We start from the raw sequence: 23,967 nt of genomic DNA on the forward strand, positions 1-23,967 counted from the left end.
CCGCAAGAGAGCAAGATAACAGCTGAGGCCAGAGATCGGCTGCTGAGCGGTGATGGCAGCTAAAGAGGCAGATAACAGCTGAGACTAGATCTGCTGCACAGTGATGGCAGCAAGAGTGGCAAGTAACAGCTGATGCCAGTGATCATATTTTGTGCAGTGATGGCAGCAAGAGCGGCAGATAATAGCTGAGGCCAGTGATCGACTGCTGCATGGTGATGGCAGCAAGAGCGGCAGGTAACAGCTGAGGCCAGTGATTGGCTACTGCGTGGTGATGGCAGCATGAGCAGCAGGTAACAGCTGAGGCCAGTGATCATCTACTGCGCTGTGATGGCAGCAAGAGCAGCAGGTAACAGCTGAGGCCATTGATCATCTGCTGCATGGCGATGAAAGCAAGAGCGGCAGGTAACAGCTGAGACCAGTGATCGTCTGCTGCGCCGTGATGGCAGAAAGGGCGGCAGGTAATAGCTGAGGCCAGGTACTGTGTGATGATCGCAGTAAGAATGGTACATGACCGCTGAGGCCAGTGATTGGCTGCAGTGTTCACATGCCATTACAGCAAATCATCGCTGGCAGCCTATAAGCGAAAACCAGCAGGCAGCCCCCGGAGCATCTGCACTGGATTGCAGGGAGACTGAGGCGGTAAAGTGTTGTTTTATTTAGTTTTTTTTTTATTTTAGTGCAGATAAATGCCAACATCTGCATGAAAATCCACATATAAATACAGATTTTGGCAGGTGTTTTAATGTAGATTTCACCCTATCATTTAAAGAGGTGAAATCTCTTCTGAAAATCCACAGCAAAAACTGACATGCTGAGGATATGAAATACGCACCACAGCTCAATTTATGCAGCAGTTTTTTTTAGCAATATGAGAACAGGATTTCTCAAAATCCATGCACTTAGCAGGTGGATTCACCGCGGAAATTCCATCCGGAATTTTGCCGTGGCAAATCCGCCTGCGGCCGTTAATCCCGGGATTAACCAGCCATGTGGATGAGATTTCTCAGAAATCTTGTCCACATAGGGTGGCAAATCCGTCACGGCAAAGCTGGCAGAAGCCGGCGTTGTGGCGCGGATTCCCCAGCCGCAGCATTTCCATTCTTTTTTTTTTCTGTTGTGGCCACGCTCTCCTCTATGGGAGCGCCGACCGCAATAGAAAAGCGTGCGGCCAAGCCGCTCCTAAATCTGTGGCTAAGTGCAGCGGTTTTGAAGCAGCACTTTCCCAGCGGAAATCTCGCGGAAATTCCACGGGAATAAGTTGTGTGAGAACCTAAGGAAGACATAGCAGCATGTGGAGGACAATATGGGTTAGCAGAGGAAATTACAGGGGAGCGCTTATTCCGCAACGCTGTACATCATAGGGTTTTGTCTCTATGGGGCTCACAGTGTAAATTCACCTATTAGTATATTTCAGGAGTGTCGGAGAAAGCCAAGGCACCTGGAGGAAATCCATGAAAACATGGGGAGCACATATAAACTCCATGCAGATGTTGTCTTTGATCAGACTTGAACCTCAGAACATGTGAACATTCACCTGAGGAGTGAAAGGCAATGAAGTACAAAACATCTAAAACTCCTGGAGCACTTTACAGTGACCGAAGACCAACGTGTAGGGGGCATAAAGTATTCAAAAGTAGCAGAAAACCCTGACAGACATTAAAAAGTGATATAAATGCACACTAATAGCACTCAGTGGGTTGATGAGGGGAAGCTATGAATAGGTTTGGACAGCAGAACTGGACACCCACACAGCAATACTGGAGTTTGCAAGAGATCATGGAAACCCTTCAAACTTGAGCTTATTAAAGATGACCTTTGACTTCTCTAAAATTTCAAAGCTGATGTTAAAAGTGCTGAACAGACTGTGTGCCATATGTAACATGACCTCAGCTCTTGCTTGCTGGAGCCTTGATGGCTTCACTAATGAGAGGTAAAAGGCTCCATTCTTCTCACTATTTTTTCCAACTCACCCATATAGGCACACATGATTGTTTTCTGTTTTGTTTTTTTGTCTTTTTCTTCTTTATCTATTTATTTCCTAATATCATACATGTGTTAACATATTGCATTTATTTTTCTAGTATAATTAGTTACAAAATTTGGGCTATTGGTTTAAAAATGTAAATAAAATGCAAAAAAACATTTATCTGGATCGATAGATATGCAAATAGTCACAGGTTTGCATAAGAAGATACCTATGTATACTAAAGGTTACAACAATTTCTGAGTGTTCTGTTCCCATATAGATTCAGAACGTGAAATGTTAATGGTGTGAGTACATTTGACATCTTCTCCTTGCCCCAGTGAAATGTTAAAACCTGAGGAATGTAAATATGTTGATCCCTAGAATTCGGATGGGGGTCTCTTCAACAGATATGATGAGTGAGGCTTCAAAGGAAAGTGTTCCCATGCTATGCTGTTCTAGCCTCACTGGATCAGATTTCCTGCAGGTAGGTCTCCCTCACACATTATACACAGCGACTGTGTGGCCTCACTGGGCTGCACACGCTGTGGGAGTCTGTGATAGCCTGTGAGATAATACTGCAGATATAGGATATGAAGGGACTCATTTGCAGCATTCAGGGCTTGACAGCTGGATATATTATGGCCCAATTCACTGTGCAAGTATTGTGGAAATTCACACAATGCCCCTTTACAAATGAGATCATTCCGCTAACGTCTTGTAGAGCTGCAGAGAATTTTTAATTCCCACTGTGGCACTAAAGATGATATAATAACATTTCTGGTGGACAGCCTGGGGGGTGGAGTATGACACATGGATTATCTCTTTGGTGTCCTTTGAATCCCTCTATGATGCAACGCCCCTTGAAGTCTGCTGCACAAATACTGCTCTTCTTACAGGATGTTTTAGTCTTCCCCCTTCTCCCTGGGTCTGGCTCAGGTTTGCGTCTTCTATGCAGAAAACTACATAGAGACAGGATGGAACCATGTGGGTTCATATATGAGAAGGAGACCTCTTTGGTCTCCGTCTCCCTAGGTTTCTGTCCCCGTATGTCTTTTTAGACAGGCACAAGGACTAATAGGGATGGAAACCTAGTGAAACGGGGACCAAAGCGGTCCATTTCACTAGGTTCACTGAAGGTAAAAGCTCTATGTGAAAAGAGCCTAAGGCAGTGTACCAGTTTTCCCTTGAGTGTTCTTTTAGCTTGATATTTGACTATTTATAAAACTTTTTCATATTTCAAGTTTTTTTTATTCGATTTTAGAAATAATAACATAAAAGGACATTTCAAAGTACAACACAATGGCCTAATTTACAAAGTAGTGCAAATGCCCGAAACATGGAAATATACAGCTAGCTCAAAAATCTGTCGAAGAAGGTAAGAGAGGAAGGTCCATAATTCCTGGATCTTAGAAGCGTCTTCAGCACTTGGATGGAAAGTTTCAAGTGACAATGTCATCAATTTCAAGGATTATCGCGCATCACATGTCATATAAAGGGGAAAATAAAACGAGATGATGAGAAGCTTGCCCTTTTGTCCTTGTCTCCCTTCTCCGTCATACACAAATTAAAGGCATGTACTAACCAACAAATTAAATATAATCTTCTCTCCACAGTAAAAAAGGAAAATGTTGCTCTCTCTCTCTCAAATGCTCCTCCCGGCCAAGTCAACCGGGTTTCTGCACTGTATGACAACTCCCCCTGGTCACATGATCCAAAATGTTTTCTACCCCACTAACATGTTTCAAGGGAATCCAGATATATTTTGATATTCCCTTAGCTGCTCTGATTAAATTTATTTATATCACTTTTGCTACCATTACTTCCAAAATACTGTGAATATACTGTATATGTGGTTCGCTAATATTTCTTACATCTGGCTACAAAAAGAGGAAATTACACAACCACTTTTTAGTAGTTGTGGAGCTATAATGTTGTCACAAAGTTAAAGATGGTTCATAAGAATACATGGCCCCAATCTTTTTCTCCATCTTTGGAAACTATGAGAACAGTTTTATCAATTTTCTTTTGTGGTTTCTCTCCTAAGCCATTAAACGTAGAGGTTTATTTTAAACAGTGTCTTGGTGGACATTTCTGCACAAAACTTTATAGCAGCGGCGTCCACGAGCGGAGAATCGCTATCGCGGGATTCAAATTTGCGGTATGCGGCGATTCTCCGCGGTGAGCCTATCTGTCAGATAGGCTCACTGCATAGAACTGACAGCAGACACCCCTCCTCCCATGCCGTGGAGTATCGCACCAGAGGATGCTTTATTAGTAAATGATGCCACGGACGGGACATTAGTACTTTGTGGGGCCACAGAGAGGCATGGCGAGAGTGTGCAAGGATGAGTCTTGGCTGGAAGAAGTCTTCCTGGTGGTCTGGGCCTGGATACAGAAGCAAAACATATGACTCCAATTAGAGAAAACATCACTACTCACTATCAGGGCAGTTTCTAGGTTATTTGGCAACAGTAATAAAATTTTACTTTGCATTTTGTGTTTTTTTAAATTTTGCACTCCATAGAAAGCTATTGGGAGAAGCCACAAAAATGACATAAACAACACACTGTTTTCACACCAGTACCAATACATAAAAACTACATGGGAACTGTAGCAAAACGGCTGCATTTTCGAAAACGGAAAGAAATTACAAGTTAAAAAGGTGATTAATCGTTAAAAAAAAAGCATGTTTTTTTGTAGTTGGTGGTTTGACTTTTATTTTTAAAAAACTATTTTTATACATGTGTAAACTCAGGCATACATTCAGTGTTTCACAGGTGTTTTGTCCTCAAATTGTAGTCGTCCACTTTCCCTTTTCTACTCTGTCTGGGTCCGGACCACCATGAAGACTTCTTCCAACCATGACTTGTCTCTGCACACAAAATCTCACTTGTAATGCTTCTCTCAGTGCCCTCTACACAGTAGTAGTGCCCACAATAGAATATTAATTCCCATTTTATGGTTCCATGGTACTAGTGCCCCCTTTGTGGTCCCATAGTATGTGCACTTTTTGTGATTACAGTGATAGTGCCCTCTTTGCAGCCCCTACAGTACATGTTCACTTTGTGGCCCCACAGTATGTGCTCTCTAGTGTAATATTGCCCTCTTTGTGGCTCCTACAATAAGTGCTCCATTTGTAACCACAGAGTAAATGCCTCCTTTGTAGCCCCATAGCACAAAATTGCCTTTGGTGTTGCCCCTGCCATTATTATCTGCCCATACTGTTAAAATTAGCAATGAGCTCCTTACATACAGACTTCGTGGTGGTCTCATAGGTTTCCAAGCCTAGCCCGTCACTGTGTGCATCTTCCATCCTGCTCCCCTCTCTCCTGTGTCTCAGTATAGGAGGAACCAGAGAGCAGGAGATGGGATTAGGACAGAAAATGCATACAGTGCCAGGCTGCTTTGACTTATGACATAGCAAGACGTGCAAGAGAAACATTATTTACAACAGGTCAGAGAATAACTGTGGGGGCACGTGAAGCTCCGATCAGGCTCTTCCTTCTGTGGCCCCTATGCTCAAAAAGGACATGACCTGCTATAAAAGTATTTTCAATGACACGCTATGTGCATTGCAAACATTTTCTCTCTTTTTATTGGTCAAGAGTTGGAAGCTATGTGTTTGGAAACACTGAATTTAAGTTAAAAAATAATACCCACCAGGGACAGGGTAGCTGAACCAGTGCATCTTAGGCCTGGCATGTAATATTTGTTATTGGCACGAGAAAGGGATGAGTGAATATGGTACTTATTTCTTGGGGTTTGTGCGCCTGATCTTTTAAGACCCCAGCAATGTAAAATATTACAATCTGGAAGCATTTAGGGTTTATGCTCATGCTGTGCTCATGTTGGGGTTTTTGTGTCCATGACTTGACCACAACATCTAAATAAACCCTTACATAGATGTCTTCTATAGATCTACAAACTATGGATAAACGTGGTAGTTTCATCTCATCTGACCCAATCCCAGTTGGGGTCAAGTTTCAGGGAGTAGAAGGATTATATGAGATGTTGTTTTAATATGGCCTATTGTTGTTTTGTAAATTATCTATTAATAGGGAAATTTAAAGAGGTTTTTCAACTGCCTTCACCTCTACGAGTTTTCCCTGAATCCCCTGAAGTACAGTTGGGACCTTTATTTTACCTGCTGCTCTCTCAGCACACACTTTGGAGCTTTGCCTGCTGTTGTGGTCTTGTATCATCGGTTGCATCACTCCCGGTTTCAATCAGTTGGGTCAACCCATCAGCACTAGTCAAATTCCAATCCGGATTACACGGGCCGCGTTCTGGACTGCGCATGCGCAACTATGCAGATACAGCAGTATTGTCAATACATTCGGCCAGGCAGTGACCACTACGTCGCTAGTGACGTGGCATACTTTACCCCGGGGGAATGATAACGTGACCACATGTCTTTTCTCTACCACCACTGAAAATTGGGTGGGACAATACATTAAAACGTTGATGGCAGTAGTATAATTTTTTTACTGGGGAAATGTTTATTGAAATGGGAGAACCCCTTTAAGCTGCCAGAATTTTTTTTCCGTCGCTTTCCTTATCAGCGCTCTGTGTATTTAAGATATTATGTACGGAAGTTTAATATAAAGGTTCACTATAGTATAGCAATATCGCATCTATCTGGATACCAGAGGCGAAGCTTGAAGCTAATAGACCCCAATACAAAGTCTGTGTCAGGGCCAAAGTATTATATGCTATTGGTACCTCTACATGGGACAATTGTTGGGCGCACAAGTGCCAAACAGTCGTCTCAACAATTATCGTTCCTGTGCTTTCAAGCAGGAGAGATAGGCGCTCAGTGAATGGAGGTGGAGCCGGCCATAGATCTCTTCCGGCCTCCCACTTCCATTGCTGCAAACAGACAGTCGTTCAAAGACTGAACAACTCCTGTTTACACTAAGTGAGAAGTCTCTTGCCAATCACTTTGTTTCAGTGAGCAGAGACTAAGCTATTAGTGACTACTAAGCAATTTCTCTCTCAGTGCCCTACCATGGCTGTGTGTGCATGGGATGACTATTGCCGAAAATCACTTTTCAGGGTGATAATTGCCCCCTACAAAGGTACCTTAACTAGGAAGAGAATTAAGGTTACAAAAACACAACAGGCAAAAGTATTTTATCACTGAATTCCCCTTACCTTGCTCATTGTAATCTGTTGCCGGTCTTGTCAGGAATGGCGCAGTAGAGCGTTTAGAACAGGCAGGGTTACACATTGCCTTCCATTTTTATGTGAGATGTTTACTTAGGCTAGGTAGAGGAATATAACTACTGGAGTAACAGACAAAGCGGCTGCTATGGACTCAGTAGGGGAGGGGTCCCTGTTAAAGGACCATCAAATTTTTTTTAATGGAGATAGGGCCTGAGTGTGTAAGGAGAATATGCAAGAATCCAAGAGATGTTAATTTATCTTTATATGCTCGTTAAAAGGGCTTATCCTTAGGATAGGTCATCATCAACATCAGATTAGCGGGATCCAACTCACAGGACCCTGCCAATCAACTGCTTGAAGGGGCCGCAGCTCTTGGGCAGTGCTATGACCTCTTTACTGTGTACCAGTGAAGCAGCCCTTTCAAACAGCTGATCGCAGGAGTGGCAGCAGTCAAACCTCCACCAATCTGATATTATTGACTTACCCTAAGGATAGGTCCTCAATATTTAAATCCTAGATAACCCCTTTAAATCGTACAAAATGGCGGTCTTACTATTAGCTACACCAGCTGATGGTACCAGCAAATGTTTCTCCAGTGCCCAACAATGCCTTCTTACACCATTGACTCACTAATCATTTAAAAATATCACATGATGGATTTCAATTTACTTTTAAATAGTGCTTTGATAAGAGAAATGTATATATTTTTTATCAATCATGGACACAGTGGCTATAGGCGCCATATTCTTGTGCTTTCCTTGGATCGGTGAGAATTGTTAGCGGCGCTCTGAGAACCGTGTCTTCACTAGAGGATAAGGCTCTCTTGGCTTGTCTGTTTTTTTCTACTTTTGCGCAGCCACATCCAATGCATCAGAGCAAGAAGTTTGCCCATATCAAAAGTAGCCATAATACATATATTATAGCCTCAAATATCAACAGACAACAGCTTGGATGGGTGTGGGGGTCCCTACACGCTGTCCTTCACCGTCTGTCTACAACTTTCTGGTTTCTTTGTTAACTTTCTTCGCATGTCTCATAGCAACATGCGTAAAAAAAAGTCACAAATATACAAAGTTATTACGTATGCATTGCGTTCGTAATGCACCCATAGGGAACAATAGGGCTCTTAAGTGCGTAATACGTAAAAAAATAGAACATACTGCAATGTATTTTATGCACGCATTAAACATACGCAAGTGTGAGTAGAACAGTGAAAAATAATGTACTTTCATTGACGCATTTTGCACGTAATAGGCAATGAAAATACGTCCGTGTGAGCCCGCCATAAGGGTATTTATTGACTTATATGTCATTCTTTTTGATTCTAGTGAAATGTAAAAATTCTTAGCACACTAGAAAATATAATTGTGTCATGTAAGTAACTGCATTCTAATAATGCTGGGGCTACCAGTGATATCTATGGGTTGCCATACTATATTCACCAGTGTAGCGTTTTCTATAGTGCAGTGTGGCAAACAAAGAGTCTAATAATTGTCACTTTTTTAAATGTCAAACTGCAGAAGTTCCAGGTAGTAGAACATATGGCCAGACATGAATAAACAAAAGAACCGTATTAAGTGTTGATCTTCTTTATCTGTAGAAGAGTGCCCTCTGTCAACAGTAGAAGGTAATTACAAAATAGCAGAATCAATGATTTCAGAAATTTTCCACTACTGTCTGCAACAGTTCCGTGTGCAGTTTGGCTCTGGTAAATGTGCTGAGTGCAGCTGCATGAACCTTAGAGGGACTGGAACAGCAATGAGAGTCTTAATTACATTTTTGGAAATAAGTATTTTAAGAAAGTTTCTGAGGCTGCAAATAAATGAGAAGATCATACAAGATTTTAAAACATAAATAGTGTTGATTGGATTCGGAGTTCTAAAACCTCCACTATTGATTTCTGTACAGTCCAAATATTCATTGGGAAGAGAAACACTGTAAGAAAAGTAGGTCTTATGCTTGCGTCCTCTTATGGGCCGGTACTATAAATTCTGAAACAATCCCCAAAATTAAAAAATCTGTGTTTATGGAAAACTACATTGTGGTGCTGTGTATAAAAACCATAATCATAATTTTTACATGTGGTTTTTGATGCTGCAGCACCACTGAAATGAAGGAGGAAAACCAGTGCAAAACCACAGGGAAAATAATGTAACCCCGAGAGTCCAGTTCACTGCAGTTTACTGTCTGGCCACTGCAGGGGTAAAAACACATGCAGAAAAAGACTAATATCTCAATATATTGCATTGATTTAGATTTCTGTGCATTGCAGGATTCATAGCACTGATCCTTCTTACAGAGCATTCAAACTTTCTAAAGGCCCCATCACACGCAGAACCATTGTCTTTCAGATTCTCAGTGGATTGGGAGAATTTCATCGTTAATTGTTCAGTGTAAATGCTGCCAGTGACTGAATGACAAACAATAATTCGTTGGCTTATCATTCGTCGATCAGATTGTGCAGGCATAAAAATGAAACGACAATCAGCCCGTTTAAACATCAATGACTGCTTACTGTGAATGGAGGCGGTTGGCCGGAAGCGGTCTCCAGCCTGCTCCGCCTCCATTCACTGAGCACAGGCATGAAAGCCCAGGAGTGATAATCACTGTGACGCTTAAGTGCCCAACAATCGTCTTGTGGCATATCAAATGTGAGTTCATCATTACTCAGAGACCACAAGTATCAATGAGTTCTAAAAGGATTAGTTGTCCTAAAAACACAGGTTCACATTATAAAATTCTTGCTGCCGGCATCTGCCACCAGAAGGAGTTTTCCACGTACAGATTTACTAGTTTTCTTCAATGTATAAATCTGTATGCAATAAACTCCTAAGCTCCCCCTAGTGGTGGATGGAAGCTGCCAGAATTTTACCATGGTTCTGCATGAACAGATGCAGCATATGTGGGGCTCTGTGTCATACAAATGGGCACCAAACCCCTGTAGAATATATTATGAAATAAATCAGAAGATCATTTTAACCTGTTAGGATTATAAAACAAACATTTTCAAAAGGTGGAAAAATCACTGAAAGGATACATTTTTATTTAAAGGGGTTGTCCCGCGCCGAAACGGGTTTTTTTTTTTTCAATAGCCCCCCCGTTCGGCGCGAGACAAACCCGATGCAGGGGTTTAAAAAAAAAAACGGATAGTACTTACCCGAATCCCCGCGCTCCGGTGACTTCTTACTTACCTTGCGAAGATGGCCACCGGGATCTTCACCCACGGTGGACCGCAGGTCTTCTCCCATGGTGCACCGTGGGCTCTGTGCGTTCCATTGCCGATTCCAGCCTCCTGATTGGCTGGAATCGGCACACGTGACGGGGCGGAGCTACGAGGAGCAGCTCTCCGGCACGAGCGGCCCCATTCAGAAGGGAGAAGACCGGACTGCGCAAGCGCGTCTAATCGGGCGATTAGACGCTGAAATTAGACGGCACCATGGTGACGGGGACGCTAGCGCAGGGAAGGTAAGTGAATAACTTCTGTATGGCTCATAATTAATGCACGATGTACATTACAAAGTGCATTAATATGGCCATACAGAAGTGCTGAACCCCACTTGCTTTCGCGGGACAACCCCTTTAAGTGTATGCAAGAAGCCTACCTCTCAGTGTTATCAAACAATGCATTAAAGCCGACTGTGTCTATTTCTTGACTTCTCTTACCACTTTTTTGACAAGTTGATAAGTCTCTGTGTAATAACCTGATACTGACCTGTTCTCGGCATCTACGTCAGACACATTTATATGATTCATATGTGTTTTAGCCATCAACTAAATACATTGTGTTGAGAAACTGTCCAGGACCCATGGACATATCAAAGCTGCGTACATGCACCTATGGTGGCATATGGAAACCCTATTGGTCTGCACTACACATCTGTAGGCATCGTATTCTTCCACAAAAGCATTGCTTCTCAGGAATATTACCACCACAAAACAGCATTTAATGGAGTGTCTACATAAGGAATTAAAGGTACATTATAGACACATACAGCAGCAACTTATGGACACAATATTGCAAATTGGTACAACATGGATCCTTAGTATGGCCATATGTATGATGCCTTAGAGTCCAAGAAAACATATATTGTGTTGATTTGCCCCAAGCTGAAGGGGTGCACTTCTTGACATCAATTAATTAGATTTTTTCATCATTTTATTACATAACATTTTAGAGGAAGGGTCATTCTCTACTATTAGTGGATGCGTGGTCACTCTCACAAACATAACAAAAATTTTCGATTGGTCACCAATGTTGTATACAGTTTGTAAAAATACAAACCATGAGTTCCATTGAAACTGAACAGCAACAACTATTTAATTTTGCAGCAGAGAGTAGCAAGAAGATTTTCCAGCAATCTACTGTCCAGTCTCCAGGACCTGGGAGATCCAATTTATCTGCAGCACTTTCTAACATAATTCGCATGCATTATCTTATTTAAAGAGAAATGTGGCTAGGACATTTAAATTACTTGTGTATCATGTTACAAATCACTTTATCCCCAGAAACCAAAAGGAGCCCAGCAGAACATTTACAAAAAAAACCCAGACATAAAGAATAAATTACAAACTATGAAAGAAGTGTGAACACTAAATGTTGTATCATATACATGATCTTTAAAAGAATTTAGATCCTGTATATCCTAAACTCCAATTTTAGAGCAGATTTCTCATTCTTTTACTATTTATCAAATGTAAAACATAAATTCTAAATGTGCATCCTATGATTAATTATTTCATGACATTTATATGTGGAAAGGCTAAAAAAAAAGGCTTAATATTAGTTTTTTAATTCTGTAGTTTTGCAAATCTCCAGTCTGTTCCTCTTGTCTCTTCTACCTTCTTTTATTTCATCTTGTCTTTTTGGCATTATTTTGTCAGTGCTTTATTCCAAATCAGAGCGACATCTTGAAGTAATCAGAAGCTGAAAAGGACTCGTCCCCCTGGCATCTCAGGTTAAATAAGGCGCTCTAGGAAAATATGGTAGGCCCATTACAAGAAACCTGATCTGCCTTCATCAAGACTCCAATTGCCATTGCATTAGGATTGATTAGAGACCAGCAGTACCGTAATGACCCAGGGAGAGGGGCAGCATGGGACCTCTAATGGCAAGATCTCACAGGGGCTGATAGTTTTATGTTACCATGAGAATTTATATTTGTGTGCATATTTATCTAAGCGGGTATCAGGGGTATAGGGGAACCAAAAACAAAAATTCTAAAAGTGTGGGAGGGGGGTAAATGAGTTACTAGAAACTCCCAATATACTCCCTGTATAATCAGTTAAATATAATACGTAATAACAATAGCAGAGTGCATATAACAAACACTTATGTAATAAACATAGTAACCTAAACAATCGTTATTAGTTTCTAGTGGCACAGATAATAGAGTCCTGCTACACTTGGGTCATAGACAGAATAGCTGTGGCTTTTAGGCCTGTAATTTAGTATTTTACAACCACTGCAAAAAAGTGCAGAATTCTAGTTTCTTTCTTAGGCTCGCTGCTTTGAGACAGGGTGTGACCACAGAAAATGATTTGAGGGGTCTACTGGAGGGCAAGCCAGAGCTGAATTTTTCTCCTAGAGAGTCAACAAAAAGTGTGTTTTATTATAATGCAGCTGAGCTGCAGATATTATGTGCTACCCCAGGAGATTGTGGGGTCACCCACTACCCCGCCGTACAGACAGAAGGATAGAAGCTCCCCCCCTTGCTCTTTTAAAAGCCATGCAGATTGCCCTATGCTGTGAGTCACAACATATACACCCCATAGTGGGACATTCAGTGAAGTTCACTGCATAATTAACTCCATCTTTCCAAGCCAACTTAACTGTTTATTTAGTGTCACATACTATTACCATCAGCAGCCCTTCTCTCCGAGGAAAATTAGCTTGCAGACTTCACCCTGCAAGGGCAAATTCTTCCTTCCTCTACTGCTGGAGGGGCTTTTCTTTGACCAGTAATTAAACAGTTAAAATGAGCATGGAGCGTGTCTCTTGCATGCACTGTGCCTGCAGATATTTAGGGAAAGATCTCAATATGGACAATGACTGCAAGAGCAACTCTTTTTTAGCCAGACACAACATATCACGGGGTGATCTAGTAAAGAAATGTAATATAATGATATTTAAATGTGTAAATGAGCAAAATGATTCCGGGTATACGATAAAACATGGTTCAGTGCATCAGTAGGCGATACGTGAGTGCTACAAAATACATTATGTTCATTAGGGGAGTATTTTTTGGCTGTATTTTTGCTGAGTGAATACGGACCCATTACATGAAATTGCTGTGTTTGGATGGGCATATTTTCCTTGCGTAAAAAAAAATGTCAGCATCTCCTATTTTGGTCGATATTCATGGACCAAAATAGCCCAAAAAAGTCTATGGGAATGTAAAAAATGACATTTTTAATGCATGCTGCCAGGAGACAGTGTAAAAAAAGGGGGACATCAATTGGGCCTTCTTGTGTTTTTTGCATTCATGAAAAACACAATAAATACACACAAATAATGAACACACGCTGTGAAAATGGTGCATTTTTCATGGATCAAAATTGCATATGCCTGTGTGAAAAAGCCCTTCGAGTAAACTTAAAGGGGTATTCCCGATACACAAAGTTGCTGTTAAATAAATGATAAACAAAAGTTATTAATGTTTGCAATGTGCTTCTGCTTTGTCTGTAGATCTAGAAACCATCACCTTCTTATGGCACTTCAGAAGTGTTTATTCTTAGGTTGCCATTGGATACGACCTGTAGACATTCCAGCACTACAGGTCAGGCATGCTCAGTAGGAACGACCAGGGAGAGCTTTTTTTTCTTCAGCTCATGGGAGCAGATTGCTGACCAATAACAGGGCAGAGTTTAGTGGGGACGCACAAAGCAAGAAAGTCCAGAGTGGGAAATTGGGCAAAATGTAGTTACTGCATATTAGTAGGAAAATAGAGATCTGGGCTGATGGGTGGCGGGTGAAAGGCGGCGCTGATAATGCAAGGAATTGGGAGATGAGCGCCATATCTGCCGAAATCAGCTGCTGATGCATAGCTGATTTCAAGTCAAAATCTGCAGATTTTGACTCTGATGCGGAAGTGTTGCAGAATTTTCTGCTGCATTCTGCAACAATGTTGCCCCATGGGAATGTAGTACCCTTACAATGTGGCTATAAGTAATGATGAGACTCTTCAAAGATGGCTATGGGTTAACGGGCCTCAATCAGCTGTGTCTGGGCATTGCAGCTCAGCCTTGGCTGCAATACCAAACCAGCCTGTGAACAACAGTGGCAGTGTTTTTAAAGCAGTACAACCTGTTTAAAGACCATCATGTTGGTATGTCCTACTGTTTTCATAAATCACCCATTTTTCAGTGGAGATGCTATTAGTTACTTACTAGTTGCATTTATGCATTCATAAGTATTGAACCCTTAATTAACTAATCAGCTTTACTGTTACTATCTTGAAATAGACTGTTCACGTGGGGAGGAATTGGCTTAAAACGTGCCTGCAATTCCGAATCAAAATCCACAGTTAGACCTGCGGATGTTGATGTGAAATTCTGCAGCTGCGGAATAGGCTACGTCCTGCGGTGTAATTCTGTCCCATGTGAGAGGTCTCTAAAGGTACCTTTAAAACAGGGTAATTATCTCCCGAATTATCATTGGACACCCCAAATTTGGGTTTCCACTTCCCATCTATCAGTTGTGTCCAACCAGTGTTTTCACACTGGTGCTTGGGCAACTGATGCCATTTCTTTGGTGCACTTTTTGCACTGGTCCAGCCTCTATAGCCGGACATAGATGGACAGTTGGGTATCTGTTGTCAAAAGAGATGTGCTGGATACCATGACCTGTCCTACAGAAAACTATTGTATCAGTTTTGGCATCAGTTTCCCTCAACTCTAAAGGAAAGAAAGGCCAGATGGCTGGGATATGGGAATCTAGCTTAATAAATATATATAAGGGAGCTATACTATAATTGCCACCTAAAGGCTACAACTTTTTAAAATACAACCCATCTGAATTCTGCCGATGTGTACCAATAGTTGGGTTTGTGAGGTTTGCTGTGGATGAACATCCTTGACATTTCATCGTAGGAAGTGTTCTCCTTTGTGCAGATGCTCCTATTCTAAAACGTAAGCAATTCCGCAGAGAGGAAACAGCTACTAGAGAGAGGGACAGGACATATTCTTGCACAGCTCCACTGGGCCTTTCCCTTGCCTTGCAAACCCCAGGTGCACTGAGGCAGGGCAAACTACATACTGGAAAACTGCACTAAGTCCAAACTCCAACCTCTGACCCCTTTTCGTTATACTGCAGGACCCATGAAAATGCCAAGTTCTATACAACCCTAATCATTCAGGTAGTATTAAGACTTTTTGTCATAGGTAAGCCCCCAGAAATGGAGACGGTGACATAAAGTTTATTCTCTCCGGACTAACAATATACCTTTGCACTAATCTCTTGAGCAGCATCCCAGTTGCCTATATGCTATGAAGCGTATCCAAAACAATGGTACCAGCATCTCCAAGGCATCCAGGACAAATTGCGGAGACTTCTGACCATAGCTTTCCCTCAATCACCTCCTCAGTTTTGTTTATGCAGGTGCCTACCTAGCAATTACCTTCAGCTCATTAAAGTGTCCACTCAAGTTTATAGATTTGCTATATTATTTTTATTCCAGGGACCAGCAGCCTACTGATATATGTTAAGGGATTGCAGAGGTTATTTAGAAAGAAAATACAAGTGCTTATTGTTTTGGTGCAGGGCTGCCTATGTCACAGGCCTGGCTGGTGGGCACTGCACCTCTGCTGGAGAGAAGATCGGGTGTCACACTGCAGATTCCCACTACAGATAAGGAAATGTGATCTAGTTTTCAGAACAGCAAGTGGTTGGGAAGAAGGAGGAAAAAAAACCTTTCAAACACAAAGCTCATTTACTAATGGACTGGTTTTGTGTTACCCAACCCAATGTACGGGAATGGCCAAGAGATAAATAATCTGCTCCAGAAGCTCAACATCTAATTAGGCCACTCTAGTGTCCTGTGTACTGGGCTGTGTGCAGAGTTGGATGTATTTTTAGCATAGTCTGCATGTACACCATACCATACTGCCTTTATGGATATAATTCGTATCTAACAGAATATATATGGGCTGCATAGGCTAAGTGCATAGGGAACAAATATTTAACTGTTCTAAAACAATCAATATTACATTTATATCCATCATCATTACCATTATGTATTGGGCCAACAGATGTGCCCATACCAGATGCTCCACTGTGTGTATATCTATTATAACGTCACTCTATCTATCTATCTATCTATCTATCTATCTATCTATCTATCTATCTATCGTGTATGTACTCGTTACATTGTAATATCATATGTATGTTTTATTAGTGACTCCTTATAGATTTACACTTTCATTTTCAGAATTTACTAACTGACCCTGTTTGCACCTGTATAGCCCCTATGGCTCATACTGACTATAAACTATAACTCTGGCAAGATGTTAAATGTAATTATTGATGGAAACACAATTAGACCTTATGCACACGGGTCTATGCGATTTAAGTGCCTAGAAATCTCATCGTTTTCACTGAGGTGTATTTGCATACGTGTTTTTCTTACGCTTGCGTTGCATCCGTATTCACTGCAGCTTTTTTAGGCATGCAAAAAAAACCTGCAAGGCCCAATTGATGTTACTATTTTTTTTTTACCTTCTGTCTCCTACCGGCATATGTAAAAATGCAATCAATACGCATGTAACTGCGTTTTTTACTTGTCGCCATAGATTTTATTGGGCGACTTTGGTCCATATAACGAACTAAAATAGGACATACTACTTTTTTTTATGTGTGTAAAAAAACACACGCCTGAATACCCCAATGCAAATCAAATGGGTTTAAAAAATATAGAATTAATACGGAAAGTAAATACGCCCGTGTAAATGTGTCATAAAGCAGGATATTCTGAGACTTGCAGTTCCCTATTCTGTGAATCCTTTTTGCAAACATAGAAGTTACTCAAGAATGTGTAGCTTACAGCAATTAAGCTGCTATCATAATTATACTATTGTACATTGGATGATAATAGTAATATATATCATTATCTTATTGATAAAATCTGAGATGTTTTGTGAGGTTTAGCATCATTTTAATTCCATTTGAGCATACACTATATCATAAAATGATATCAATGTGTATAAAGTGGAATTTCTAAGGTTTTTGCAGCTACATCTATCTCATATCTATCTCCTCTATCTATCTCATATCTATCTATCTATCTATCTATCTATCTATCTATCTATCTATCTGTAGTATTTTGGGTGGGGGTCCTGGGTAAGCAATGCCCTCCTGGTAGGAGCAGGAATGTGTCCTCTTGGAGCTGTGGATGGTTATTGACAAGGCAGCTGTGAGACCGGAACGAGTGTTAAGCCTGCTCCCGATTCAGCTCCTACCCTGCAGTCTGGAACAAGTGCGCAGAGGAGCCCCCCGACCCCCCAGCCTCTGCCTCCTAAAGTACTGATTCTTCCTAGCAAATATACTGTTATCTTAACGGGGGCTGGATATATGCTAATAGCAGAAAGATTTAGGTCAAGCTGGCCCTGATCCCTGGTGAAATATATAATTATGCGATCTCTGCTCTAGTATGATTGTACTCAGTGGTGTCGAAACGTTGTCCACGTTCTATGCAGGCTCCACAATAACAAAGCCTCGCATAGTACAAATATATGCATGCTATATTTTTTTCTGTGTATATAAATATTGAATTATACTATCATAAATATTGATTTCTCATCCTGTTAAAGGTGTCATCAATCTGACCTAATAATTTCTATAGAAAAAGTAATTAAAAGGCCATTAGTCCAGACACTGACGATAAATCTCAAGTTCTTCCAGCTCCTCTGTGTTCTCTTATCTGAGAGCATTGTTCTCCTCTGATTATCTCCCCTGCTACCAACAATACATTATTACCTTTGTTTACAAAAGCCTAATTGTTTTTAGAGAACTTGAAAAAAAATAATAATTGTTTTCAAGCAAGGTGTGTAATGAGGATTAGCATAATGAGACTGAGAACTCTTTGTACTAAATGCCACAGACCAAAGGGAGAAGAAATACTGAAGATTTTGCAAAAATAAAGGTATATTCACACAAACGATTTTTCCATCCAATTTTCTATCTGCAAAAATCAGAGTGAAATTGGACGGAAATATATTAAAATATGTTATTTTAAATGGTTATATTCGCACGTGCGATTTTTTAAAATGAGATGAAGAGTCTGGCGGAAAAAAAATCACAGCATGTCCTATTTTGTTGCAATTTTTGGACGAAGATCGCTCATTTAAGTCTATGGGTGCATTTTAAAAAACAGATTGCATTCGTTTAATGCAATTGTGATCTATTTTTATTGCATATAACCATTGTAACCTTAAAAAAATGTGAAAAACGAGGAAGTATGCAGATCCTATAATGTGCATAAAAATCTGATGGAAAATGGATGAAAATCGTGCCGAAAAGTCTCATACCTGTGTGAAAAGTGCACAAAAAATCTGTCAGATTTTTCAAGGCTGAAAAAGCATGCCCATGTGAATACTCCCTAAGGCTATATGCACACAGATGATTTTTCTGTATGATTTTTGGACATATTTTTCTGCCTGAGAATCGCATGGAAATAAAACCTATTAATTTGAATGGGACTATTCACATGGGCTTTTTTTTCACTCTGACGAATAGTCCAAGTAAAAATAATCACGGCATGTCCTATTCGTGTCTGATTCTCAGATGAAAATAGTACATGCAAATGTGTGGATCCCACACATCAGACAGCATACGGTCTGGGAAATCCATGAACTGTCCAATGTGAGTTGGACAAATCTTAAAGTGTATGTGTGCGCATACCTTTAAGGCCCTTTTACATGCAACAATTATTGTTCAAAAAATTGTTGGATCATGCGAATTTGAACAATAATAATTCAGTGTGAACACGGTCGGCGATCGAACAACAAATGAGAATTCCTTCGCTTCTTGTTCATTGTTCATTTTATGCAGGCATAAAATTAATTGTTTGCTCATTCGCATGCTGTTGCGTGTGAATAGTGATCGATTAGTCATTCACTGGTACATTAAATGTGGACAATGTAACAATTTACAAGCAAACAATTGAACGTTTTATCTGTCTGTATAAACAGGCTGCAAGAGCAAACAAACAATCTCTGTAATCGTTCGCTAGTGCGAACGATAAATCGCTTCGTGTAAAAGTACCTTAACTCAAAAGAACTGAAATGACATTAATGTAAATCATGAAGGTCTCATCACCACACACACTGGGATTATACATGCAATCACTATATTACCATTGCATATAATAATATATACACACTTTTGGCATATAACATCATGTATTTATTATTAGATATATAATGCATCATATTATATGCATGATATGTGTATACATTAACATCATCACACATTCTATCTATCTATTTATCTATCTATTTATCTATCTGTATACATTTAGTCCCTATGTTCCCCATGCTGACTTTGTGCTCTTCAATAATTCATATCTATTCATCAGCACATGTCTTATTCATAGCAAGCATTAAGGTAATTAAATACCAACTCACCTGAACTGGACAATGACATTTTTTGATTTTTGTTTCCCACAGAGCTCTGCTGTTATAATTGATTTGTGCAGAGATGAGTCTTGGGTCCCCTTAGGTGATACTTGAGAAGGGTCTCATGTTGCAAGGCCCTGGTGTGTCTATCCCCCCCCCTCTCTCTTCCCACCCAAGGGCAGCAGCATCACCCCTGCCCTCCCCACCCTCCAGTCTGTGTTCCATGCTCTACAGCCTGCCCCTATATGTGCAGCCAATCAGTGTGCACAGCACTGTGGAGCTTTAAGGAGGCTTCTACCAGAAGAGTGACAAACTTCTAGCAGCTACAAGCAGCATCCCCTGTACTGAGCAGCCTGTGCACTCCTGTGTTTTTCTGATTCTATACTGTTGGATATACTCTTGGACTTACATTACTTCTTATCCAGTGTATGTGGAGCTCCTGGCTGTGTCTCCAGCATGTCTATGCTGCCTTCCTTCGGCTTTACGCAGGAACAAGTAGCCTGTGTATGTGAGGTGCTGCAACAAGGGGGGAACCTGGAGAGACTGGGCAGGTTCCTCTGGTCCTTACCAGCCTGTGATCACCTTCACAAGAATGAGAGTGTCCTCAAGGCTAAAGCTGTGGTGGCTTTTCATAGAGGAAACTTCAGAGAACTCTACAAGATCCTGGAGAGTCACCAGTTCTCCCCGCACAACCACCCCAAGCTGCAGCAGCTGTGGCTCAAGGCGCACTATGTGGAAGCTGAGAAACTCAGGGGGAGACCTCTTGGGGCAGTGGGCAAATACCGGGTGAGAAGGAAATTTCCTTTACCGAGAACCATATGGGATGGTGAAGAGACAAGTTACTGCTTTAAGGAGAAGTCTAGAGGGGTGCTGAGGGAATGGTATGCTCATAACCCCTACCCCTCTCCCAGGGAGAAGAGGGAGCTGGCAGAGGCCACTGGACTCACCACCACCCAGGTCAGCAACTGGTTCAAGAACAGGAGGCAAAGGGACAGAGCTGCTGAAGCCAAAGAAAGGTAAGACCCCCTCTATCACTGTAGGGGACTTTTCATATACAGACTTTATGTTGTGCGCTAGCAACCGATCGCAGCCAAATACCAAACCCCCGCATCTGTCTGCTAAAAGTCCCAGACAAAGAATCCCCATCCTGCTGCCACACGTGGTTTGTAATAGAAGAGTGACCAGTGCCACCACTAGTGCCTCCAGCACACAAGGGGTTAAAGTAGATGTGTAGCATGAGGAGTATAGGATAGTCACCCCCAGTCATGAGTTCGCCGGTTGTTGCATCTCTGCATGTAGCCGGGCGCTCATAAACAAATACAGAGGTTTATGTGGAGTCTCGTGTTTTCCTAGCTCACCGCATACTCTGCTGGGGCTGTCAGACTGCCACTCACAGATATGTCTTATTATTATTACACCTCATCTGGGGATATCGGAATGACTGCAGTATGGATGGCCACAGCAGCACAGAGGATACAGGCGGAAATCACTGCAGAGGACTGGAGATTACAAATTGTTATTTTGTGGATCAGTATAAGATTAGAACTGCTAAAATATACATCATTTATACTCTATCTATCTATCTATCTATCTATCTATCTATCTATCTATCTATCTATCTATCAATCAATCATGTTTTCCTATAGTTTATAAAGCAACAACACATTCTGTAGATATTTTCAGTGTGAACACGGTCTTTTCTAAACACTATCTATCTATCTAATCTAATGTATCTATCTATCTATCTAATCTAATGTATCTATCTATCTAGTTTTAGGATCAAAGCAAATTCACAGTGAAACAATCTATACTCTTTAAATTAATTGAATTACGTATGAAATGTATTCTAGTGAGAAAGAAAGAAAAAAATAATAGGATATGTGTATACTATTGGGCAGGCAGAGAAGGATAGATAGATAGATAGATAGATAGATAGATAGATAGATAGATAGATAGATAGATAGATAGATAGATAGATATGAGATAGATAGATAGATAGATAGATAGATAGATAGATAGATAGATAGATAGATATGAGATAGATAGATAGATAGATAGATAGATAGATAGATAGATAGATAGATAGATAGATAGATAGATATACAAGTGAAGTGCCGGGCCGGCAGATAGTGGGATAGCTGGTATATACTGTATAAAAGGTATATATAAAATATATTTATAGTAGGTAAATTGCTACACATGTTTGAATCATCCACAACTTCTGTATATTTCTTTTTTCTTTCCAGAGAAAACACAGAAAACAACAACACATCCAGCAACAAACAGAACCAGCTGTCTCCGTTGGACGGAGGAAAATCCCTTATGTCCAGCTCTGAAGAAGAGTTTTCACCCCCTCAGAGCCCAGACCAGAACTCTGTTCTCCTACTGCAGGGCAACCTCAGCCACCCCGGGGGCTCCTCTTATACTCTGAGCGCTCTAAGTGGCTCTCAGGGCGGCCATGGTCTAGCCAGCCATCAGCACCAGCTGCAGGACTCACTGCTCGGACCCCTCACCTCCAGCTTGGTGGATCTAGGATCCTAAACACATCATCAGATAGGATGGGGACATCCATGGACTGCATAATGATTGTATATAGCAAGACACTTGGTGGTTTCAAGGCTCATCTCATGGTACTTAATAATATGTAAAGAGACTTTTTCTATTGCTGTTGATGACAAGACCCCACAGCTCACCCACCTTCACTGAATGCTCTTATACCCCCCATAGCTCTTCTGCAATTAGCCTAACTGAGGACAGAGGCACTAGGACACCCTCCTCCTACCAAGCTCCCTCCATCTCATCACCATAGGATATAATACCACAGGATATTATAAATATTATTATTGTGCTTTATTTATGAAGATCCGCATCTTTGTTTTCCTTCAAAACCCAAGAAAATCCTAAATAATGAAAAAAAACAGAAACATCTCTGGGCTGAGTGCTGTTCACAATGACGCAAGTTCACCAGTTTGGAGGAGGTTACGTTTACAATTTTTTTTCACAATTTAGTGTTATACATCGATTGCAAAGTAGTTTATAATAAAATACAGTATTAGAAAAAAATTAATAGCGCCTGATGTCTTTTGTCCGAAGTAAAAGGGAATTCATAATAGCCATTGCGACAATTGCGCACATTTTTATGCAACTTATTTTTTTAAAAGTCAGTAAAAATGTTAAACACAAAAGGACATAATTTCTATAAAACTCAGCCACTGTATAAAGCACTGACCTGATTGCACCTATATGAGGTCGTCGCATATTTTTCCTTCGCCGATGAAAGACAATTTCGCAAAAATTTGCATTTTTGTGTGTCAATTTATTGCAGTGAAATATGGAGGTAAATGGTGATGATGCATCCCGTATAGACAAAGCTGTAAATAACCACATAACTGTAATCCTTCCTATATTAGTCGCACAATTTGCAGAGCGATCTGCAGACTGTCGCAGGCACTACAGATATCAATATTTCTGACATATCACCATGGATTTCTTGTTGATTGCTATTGGAAAACAATTAAGTGCAATAACCATAATGGGCTGCCCGTCTGCTGCGCATGCTACATACATAATGGAGAGTTCAAGTTAGTTATTGTATCATTCACACCAAATCTCTAATGTCTGATGTATATACACACACATCATATTATATATATATATATATATATATATATATATATATATATATATATATATATATATATATATATATATATATATATATAACACTATATTATATGAGTGTGTGTGTATATATTCACACACACATATTATATATATATATGGATATGTGTGTATATTGACACACACATATGTATAACTTTATATATATATGTATGTGTATCGTTGTGCATAATATCTGTGATAAAGCAGAGCTCGTTTTTCTCTTAGCTGCAAGATTTTGCAGCTGCACACACATATATATAATTTTCGAGAATTGGTTTGCAATTGCTCCCTCTGGGTGATATACTGTACATGTCATTTTCCTATATTTTAGGTCAATGCTGTTTCTATTCCTAGTGACATTCATTGTATTTATCAGCCCTAGCCCACACCTAATAACCCCCCGACATTTGTACGTAGTAAATGGTGATTTGTATTTTTAACATCAATTTTAAACTTTTGATGACTACTATATCTGTTCAAATGAAAAAGGGATGGGCCACCTCAATATTGGATGGTATATAGTAGAAAACGTACACAATGCGCATCCTAACCATAAACAATAC

General features: G+C 40.5%; 1 protein-coding gene across 1 annotated transcript; it reads left to right on the top strand.

The window, feature by feature from the left end:
* The first annotated feature begins 20,014 nt into the window (after positions 1-20,014).
* Positions 20,015-22,798, top strand: SIX1 (SIX homeobox 1). The gene is made up of 2 exons (XM_066605824.1): positions 20,015-20,757; positions 21,988-22,798. The coding sequence occupies exons 1-2, from the start codon at positions 20,198-20,200 to the stop codon at positions 22,280-22,282; spliced, it is 855 nt and encodes a 284-aa protein (XP_066461921.1). The 5' UTR covers positions 20,015-20,197; the 3' UTR covers positions 22,283-22,798.
* Positions 22,799-23,967: the final 1,169 nt, after the last annotated feature.

This window comes from Eleutherodactylus coqui, chromosome 6 (genome assembly GCF_035609145.1).
Source record: "Eleutherodactylus coqui strain aEleCoq1 chromosome 6, aEleCoq1.hap1, whole genome shotgun sequence".
NCBI lineage: Eukaryota > Metazoa > Chordata > Amphibia > Anura > Eleutherodactylidae > Eleutherodactylus > Eleutherodactylus coqui.

Excerpts from the sequence above, each read along its gene's own strand:
- SIX1 (XM_066605824.1), top strand. The coding sequence starts at position 20,198 with ATGTCTATGCTGCCTTCCTTCGGCTTTACGCAGGAACAAGTAGCCTGT. Across the intron at positions 20,758-21,987 it reads GCTGCTGAAGCCAAAGAAAG|AGAAAACACAGAAAACAACA; the intron begins GTAAGACCCCCT and ends TTTTCTTTCCAG.